The sequence below is a fragment of the Choristoneura fumiferana genome, chromosome 4, assembly GCF_025370935.1.
Source record: "Choristoneura fumiferana chromosome 4, NRCan_CFum_1, whole genome shotgun sequence".
Taxonomy (NCBI): Eukaryota; Metazoa; Arthropoda; class Insecta; order Lepidoptera; family Tortricidae; genus Choristoneura; species Choristoneura fumiferana.
This window is the reverse complement of record NC_133475.1, coordinates 21,740,654-21,748,963: the sequence shown is the minus strand read 5'-3', so window position 1 is coordinate 21,748,963 and position 8,310 is coordinate 21,740,654. Positions and strand designations below refer to the sequence as shown.

At 39.2% G+C, this 8,310-nt stretch overlaps 1 protein-coding gene across 1 annotated transcript; it reads right to left on the bottom strand.

Moving 5' to 3' along the window:
- Positions 1–253: 253 nt before the first annotated feature.
- LOC141427147 (brain-specific homeobox protein homolog) lies at positions 254–7,690 on the bottom strand. The gene is made up of 3 exons (XM_074086380.1): positions 7,489–7,690; positions 1,368–1,423; positions 254–891 (listed from the first exon to the last, which is right to left on the bottom strand). The coding sequence occupies exons 1-3, from the start codon at positions 7,688–7,690 to the stop codon at positions 787–789; spliced, it is 363 nt and encodes a 120-aa protein (XP_073942481.1). The 3' UTR covers positions 254–786.
- Between the last annotated feature and the right edge of the window lie 620 nt (positions 7,691–8,310).

Sequence of the window (8,310 nt, the reverse complement as noted above, 5' to 3'; positions counted from 1 at the left end):
AAATCAGCTGAACTTAGACAACTATTTACCACAATATATTAAAGTTGCTGCTTCAATGAAAAAAAACCATCGATGGAATTTGCGTCAATGAAAAAAGTTGACATTTGTTTTGACTTGCGTCCTAAATATAGCACATTGGGCACGAATATTTAGAAGTTTAGATATGCCTTCGCAGCAAAAAAGTAAGGTAACATTGTGCAGTAGCACGGTACTGAGAAAGTAGTGCCATCTCTCTGTCTTACATTAATTGCCAACTACTTTCTCTGTCATGATTCCAAATGAGTGAGCTCACTCATTTCGGAGTTGACACATTTCAGCGCGGTTAAGATAAAGTATGGTAAGGGCGTATCTTAACTTCTAAATCAGTGTTTCTTGACCTCGGGTCGCGACCCAAATTTGGGTCGTTTGGTCGCGAGCGGTATCGGAATGGGGCGCCAGAATTTTATAACTAAGGCATAATATGTCCTAAAAACAATCCTCTTTCGGGCAGTGGGGTATTTTTTTTATATACTAATATAAATTTTAGCGGCATGTGGCAGTCAAATATATTTGTTCTTTGGGTCGCCAGCCAAAAAGGTTAATAACCGCTGTTCTGACCTCCTACGGCACAGTGTCCTTTATATAGGACATGTAATTAGACATTGAACTGTCTCATAAGTGACATAAAGTTTCATGTTCATGAATCAAAAAATTGGGCTGCATAAAATCTTTGATTAGGCCTTACAAGGATATTGCATGAAGTGACTGAGCACTGCTACAGTGGCGGGGGAACTACACGCCAGTCCTTTACGTGTTGTAGCGCGTGTAGTTCGTTTCGCCGACGATATCGATATCGCTATCGCTATGCTCGCTCTCTGAATCCGAAGTTTGTGTGAGACGAGTGTCGTCCGCCTGTAAAAAAATATGTTTATTTATTGTTCTTTTTTTAGGTTTCCGTAGATATATAGGAGCGAGAAACGGAATAACGCTGCCTGTCTACTGGAGCGAGGGCGTAAAACTGAACGGAGTTGCAGACTGTATCTGTCCGATGAGAAAGTAATGCAGAGTGGAGTTGCGGAATTGCGGAGCTAGATATCGGAGCGGAGATACGGACTATTCCATTTGCGTAGCTTCCCCGCTTTCCCGCTTTTCTCCGCCCAGTTTCCTTGCTCCGTGTCGTCGCCACCAACTCTTTGTAAACTGAAGGGGAGCGGGGATTTTATTAAATTCTTTTCATCATCATACCACATACCAGCCACAGGACGTCCATTGTTGACAGATACTTCCCCACAGACTTCTAGTTGCTTCGGTTGGAAGCTGCCTGCGTCCACCGTGAACCCGCGGATTTTACTACTGAAATATAACTTAAAATTTCAATTTCAATTTACCTTTCTACATTCTGATAGCTGGGGTGCATGCTTCGTAAAGTCGACTGCAGTGTTACCTGTAAAAAAATACTATCGATAAAATTAACACTTTAAGAGAAACAGAAGATGAGAATGGCTAGAGTAGGACCAGCGAGGCGAGAAGTTTAGATAGTGCCATGAGAGTTGAAGTGAGTGCTACAAAATTTTATAACAAAAAATTGAACTGACTACAAAAAACCATGAAAATAATTTTCTACCAGTCTTCTTTCAGTTTTTGTAGTCGGTTCAGTTCAATTTTTTGTTATAATTTTTTTTTCACGCTTTTTAGTATACGTAATCTAAGATACAAGTTTAATGTCAACTGCTTGTCTCCTTTTACGAAAGATTGCTTTTTCCGATGCAGTGAGGAGTCCTGAAATACTTGTTATTGAGTAGTAACTCTCCGATGGTCAACTGTGGTGTTCATCATTAGTTCCACTTCACCAAATGATGATTTTCAAGAGCAAATGCACGAGTTACTACTAAATATATCCAATTTACCATAGGTGTCCCTACAATATTTGAAGAGTTCCCTCAGTTTCCTTAAGATCCAATCACCAGATTCTAATTTGGTGCTTATGGGACCTAATTGAAAGCATTCCTAGACGAACGCAAAAAAAAATTTCAAATCGATTCATAAACAACGGAGTTCTGAGGTAACGAACATAAAAAAAAACCGAATTGATAACCTCCTTGTTTGAATACGGTTAAAAAAGAACTGATTTCACAAAAGGAGATTGAATAAAAAACGCGCCAAGAGCGTGTCGGATACGCCCGAAATAGGTTTCCGTAGCCATTACGAAAAAAATAAGTAATATTTTTCTAAGGATTTCGTATTTTATACTGAATCTTCCAAGTTTAGGTATATTTTATACCTTAGGCTGCTATTTACTCTTAAACTACTAATAAATCTGAAGCAAACTTAACCGTTATAGTTTTCCTTGAAAGTTTGATATACTTACTACCATCCTGAATTTTTTCAAATTTTTCCACCCACCGGTTTAGATTTTAGAGGGGGGGGGGACGCTCGATTTTAATGAAAATTTGCACTTTAAAGTTGAATATTTCGCAAACGTCTGAGCAAACCCCTAATGGTTTTAAAAACCTATCCAACAATACCCCACACTATAGGGTTGTATGAGAAAAAGAAAATTTATAACAAAAAAGTAAAACCGACTCCAAAAAAATAAAAAAAATAACAAAAAATGGAACCGACTACAAAACCCTTGAAAATATTTTTCTAGGTAGGTAGGTAGAAGTCGGTGACTCAGCACGAGCCAGCAGGAGTGGGACAATTCACAATAGTCGTCTACCTCACCTACATACTATGGGTTTCAATCCCTCCTGCTGGGTCGTGCACCGGTGGATGCAAGTGGCGAGTTGTCGTTCATTGTGGCGTTCTAAGGGGGAGGCCTTTGTCCAGCAGTGGACGTCTTCCGGCTGATGATGATGATGATGATATTCGTGCAAAATTACAGCTTTCTAGCATGGATAGTCCCTGAGCAAAGCCGCGGACAGACAGACAGACATGGCGAAACTATAAGGGTTCCGTTTTTGCCATTTTGGCTACGGAACCCTAAAAACATGAAAAACTCCCGACATTGTCATTTCAAAGTTCAATACCTACCTCAAAAACGAACGACCGGATAACCCAGTGGTTAGAGAACCTGACTTTACAGCTTGAGTTCCCGGGTTCCATCCCCGGCCGGAGCAGAAATTTGTATGAATAATACGAATGTTTGCTCTCGGATCGTGGACGTTAAGTATGTATTTATTTATATATATTTATTATTATGTATATATATATATATATATATATATATATGTTTATACGTTGCCTAGTATCCATAATACCTACAAGCTTTGCTTTGGACTAGGTCAATTGGTGTCAGTTGTCCCATGATACTTATTTATTTATAACGGCTGAACCGATTTTTATCAAACATCTAAGAACCACTGCAAGGAAACTCGCTTTGCATCAAATTCGGTCTTACCGTTTAAGATCTACGACTACGATGGCACAGACAGGCAGTGGAGTTACAAAATTTGGCGCTGTTGTTATATTGCAACGGCAATATAGACCACGATGTATGTACCTACCTACCCACGGGAATTTTGTAAAATCGCCAAATTTAAATTCAACTGATGTACATGTATAATGATTTACGCGTGCGGAGCCGCGGGTAAAAGCTGGTAGTCTATCGACAAAATACGCCTCCAAAATACCTACCTACCGCCCCCTATCCCATCTCATTCAACTTTGAACCCTATCTCAACCTCATCAAATCGTTACTCCCCTAACAAGTCTCATAGACCGTTGCCTAGCAACCAAGACGGCCATCTTGGCTTCCTAACTTGGTTACAAGCAACGTCTTGAATTGCGGCTCCAGAGCGACCGTTCGAAATTCAATTTGCACATCTTGAGGTTGCTTGAGACAGGACGCGTGAGATAGAACTCTTTGGTAGCTGTGGAAGGTTGCTTTTAGCTTTGGGGTTTGTGCTCTTGAAACTGAGCCTTATGCTCGTTCATCCGTCTATCACATTGCTTTATATTTTTACTAGCTTTTGCCTTTTGCTTTTTCTGCGTGGAATTCGGTTATCGCGCGCTGTACCCTCGGGAACTGTGCATTTTTCCGGGATAAAAAGTAGCCTATGTCACTCTCTGGCCCATAAACTATCTCTAAGCTGAAAATCACGTCGATCCGTCGCTCCGCTTCGACGTGAAAGACGGACAAACATACAAACACACGCCGCATTTATTATATAAGTAGGATTAGTAGGATTTAAGTACATTGTTTATCCGTTGCCTAATATCGATAACACAAGCTTTGCTTACTTTGGGACTAGCTCAATAAAATTGGTGTCAAGTGTCTCGTGCTTTATTCAAATTTTAAACATATCTAGCAAAGGTTAACTGTCGTTATACGTAATTACGTTTTTCCTACGACATAATTACAGTAATTAGTCATTAATTAATACAGATAGAATTCCTATTAACGTTACGTCGTGAAACATCCCATTTAATATGAACAGCCATTTTCATTTAAATGTAATTATTCCACTCTGAGAGATAGAAACACTGAATTACTCGATATTTAGGAGAATTAATTTTCCCAACTACGCTGCTAAAGATGGCAATGTTTTAAGTGTATTTTGTACTTTAAGGGGTACTTTATCAAACTTCTAAGCCATCGCAATCAAAAGATGCAGCCGTTCATGCTGCAAATTTCCGCAAATTTTCGAAACGCGCAAGGGAATCAAAACCTACAGGGTCTTCCCGTGAACTCAGAATATTGAAATTTGGTATGAAGGTAGCTAGTATAACACAACTAACTAAAAAAGTGTGAAAAATCTTGATTTCTTATGTATGTCTGTCTGTAAATATCAATGACCAATGTAATCTGACCCCACACTGCGTACATTTTGCGTAAGAGTAGGGCTCTGCATACATTAAATCACTCGGTAAAAGCGAGAAATATCTTCAAGACACGATTCCCGTTTACTTACATACCTATAAATGTATACGGAACCCTCGGTGCGCGAGTCCGACTCGCACTTGTTTACTTTAGGTAAATGTGACTTTGCTCCGAATCTACTCACGCAAATCAGGTTAAATTTGGTGGATGGTGGGTCACAACCCAAACACAGATGTGCAAAGTAAATAAATATTTTTAGGGGGACAAATAAGGAAATAAAAATAAAGTTTTGCAAACCTAACTGTGTCATATATATCAAATTATCAAAGGGCTCGTGATCTTAAATATATTTTTGTTCATCATCCCAGCCTATATACGTCCCACGGCCACAGTTCCCACGCGCCATAGGCCCAGTGCGGATTGGGAACTTCACACACACCATTGAATTGCTTCGCAGGTTTGTGCAGGTTTCCTCACGATGTTTTCCTTCACCGCAAAGCTCGTGGTAAATTTCAAATGTAATTCCGCACATGAATTTCGAAAAACTCAGAGGTGCGAGCCGGGGTTTGAACTCACGACCCTCTGCTTGAGAGGCAATAGGTCAAACCACTAGGCCACCACGGCTTATATTTTTGTTATTATTCTAAAATAAATAGTTTTGATTTTATTCATGAAAGAAGATGAAAATTGACCATCCCCCCTGATCTCCGAAACTACTGAGCCTAAAATTTTGAAAAAAAAAATACAACGTATAGTTAATGTGACCATTTATTTTTTGATTCAGAACGGGACATTAGTTTATTTAGGTCAATTAAGAGGTAGTCAATGAAAAAAAAAAACACTTTTAAAAGTCATTTATTTAGAAAAAGTTAACTGTTATTATAGTTATTACAAATTAAAAAAATATATTCAAAATGTTTATTTATATTTATCAGAGGAACAAATTTGCTTTAACACATCTGGTGATGCTTTTAAGTAAGAATGAAACTCTTGGGACGTTTTTTTATGCTCACCTTAGTCAACATCGCCTTTAGAACTGAATTTTCGCGCGATTTTTGAAAACGGGACAATTTCGCGTCCCGGTTTTCATTTTGGGGACACCGGGACTCGTAATCAAAAAAAGGGACAGTCCCGTTCAAAACGGGACGTCTGGTCACGTTACGTATAGTTCATTGCTTGTAGATTAGTACGTACAGGAAAACCTCTAGAATTCTATCAATTTAAAATAAAGTGGTAAACTCAATATTCACTTTCGGAAAATAGTTCACTAAGACACCACTAGATAGCGCTAGTAGTAGTTAACTCGCGTCTTACTGTACATAACGATTTCCAATGTGATATTTTGTATTAATTTAAAAAGCACCGTCAAAATATTTGTAAAAAAATCAGGAAAACGTTTGACTTTGGCATTGTACGTATGGAACCCACTTGGCCGAGGTTTGTTCGAGGTTTTTTCAACTTTTCTAAGGTTAGGTTTGGTTAAGGTTATGTTCCCGAGCAAAAAAAAATTACTTCGACGTTTCGACCACATAGCACGCATTGTGGCACAGGCAAAATCGTACACGTCAAATTGAAAAAAAATCTAAAAATTTACGAAATAAAAAAACCCATATCGAAAATACAAACTGAAACATAGATGCACAGAAAAACCAGAAAAATAGACCAGCGCTGGGAATCGAACCCAGGTCCTCGGCATTCCGTGCCACGTGCACAAGCAGCGTGGTTCGATTCCCAGCGCTGGTCTATTTTTCTGGTTTTTCTGTGCATCTATGTTTCAGTTTATATTTTCGATATGGGTTTACGGGATGACCGTAAAAGTAACAAAATTTGGAGTTGAAATAAAAAATACAAAAAGACTCCAAAAACCAATTTTGAAATAAAAAAAGTTATTTTTTCCCCCTAGCCGCGATGACCCCCTCGAAAATTTCAGGCTCCGACCGTACATATTGTGGCAGTCCTGGGGGTATACTAGGAATATATTATGCCGAGACTAGGTACGGCGTGGTGTGGTGTCGGGTTAGAATTACACCTCTCCATTTCTTCCGTGGATGTCGTAAGAGGCGACTGAGGATATAGGTTAAGGTATACCGTAGGCGACAGGCTAGCAACCTGTCACTATTGTACCGTTTTTGTCAAACTTTAAACCTAAAATTGCTAAAAGTGGCTCCGAAGCGGTAACGTTTTGTGTGCTCTGCCTACCCCGTTTTGGGAATACAGGCGTGATGTTTGTGTGTGTGTGTGTGTGACTAGGTACCGGGTGTAGTAAAAAATTATTAAATATCGCGCGAAAGTGTGGAACATAACTGTATAAAGCCCTGATTTAGGTTGTTGCCATTCTAATGTGTTAGATCGATCGCTGTACAAGCATTGTGGAGCGGCAGCCCAACTTTAGTTGTCAGGTAATTGCTTCTAATTGGCAACAAAACTTGCGCCGACATTCTTGTCAAACTAAGTTCCGCAACTATTCAGTTGCTGTTCGTAGAGTACTATAATTATTGTGGGAAAACAAAGTTGCACCCATAACTTGCAATACTGATGTAGGAATTAAATGATAAAGTAAATTTGTACGTTTTCCTGTGTCACAAACTACCTGAGTGAGTTCCTGAGGAGGGGTCCTCTAATTATATGACTTAATTTATGGTTGACTCCTATCTATTGTACCATTGATTGATGGATTGTTAACTCACCCCGCTGCTGTTGCTGCTTTCGCATCTGTTTCTTGTGTTTCATCCGTCTGTTCTGGAACCAGGTCTTGACCTGCGTCTCCGAGAGGTTCAGGGCTCCGGCCAGCTCCACGCGCTCTGGCGTCGACAGGTAGCGCTGGGTCTCGAAACGCTTCTCCAGGCCTGGCGGAGAGAGTTTCTTAGTGAAGGAAACGTGTAGAAACATGTCCAAATTGAAAAACCGGCCAAGAGCGTGTCGGACACGCCCGAAATAGAGTTCCGTAGCCATTACGATAAAATTAAGCGATATTTTTCTAAGGATTTCGTAATTTTGTACGGAATATTCCAAGTTTAGGTATATTTTATTCCTTAGGCTACTATTACTAATAATTCCCAAGAAATCTTAATCGTCATAGTTTTCCTTGTAATTTTGATGTAGGTACTTACTACCATTTCAGTTTAGATTTTAGAAGGGAAGCTCGATTTTAATGTAAATTTGCACTTTAAAGTTGAATATTTTGCAAACAAATCACTGAATCGAAAAAACGTCTATACAACCCCAAAATAAAATTAAATGACACTTTACGTCTATGGGAGGTACCTACTCAAATATTTTTTTTTAAATAAGCAAAGCCGCGGACGGACAGACAGACAGACAGAGAGTCAGACATGGCGAAACTATAAGGGTTCCGTTTTTTGCCATTTTGGTTACGGAACCCTAAAAAAAGGACGAAATATTACTGAGTTAAATGTGTAATGTTGACAATATAATTGTTGGCCTTATGACGTCTTGAAGGCTTTTTGAAATCTCGATTTAAGGCTTAAACTGACAGTTCTTGTATGGAT

Bases quoted from the DNA above. Each gene is read 5' to 3' on its own strand.
- LOC141427147 (XM_074086380.1), bottom strand. From the start codon at position 7,690: ATGTTTCTACACGTTTCCTTCACTAAGAAACTCTCTCCGCCAGGCCTG. The intron at 1,424-7,488 runs GTGAGTTAACAA...ATTTTTTTACAG, and splicing joins AAAGCAGCAACAGCAGCGGG to GTAACACTGCAGTCGACTTT. The intron at 892-1,367 runs GTAAATTGAAAT...ATTTTTTTACAG, and splicing joins AGCTATCAGAATGTAGAAAG to GCGGACGACACTCGTCTCAC.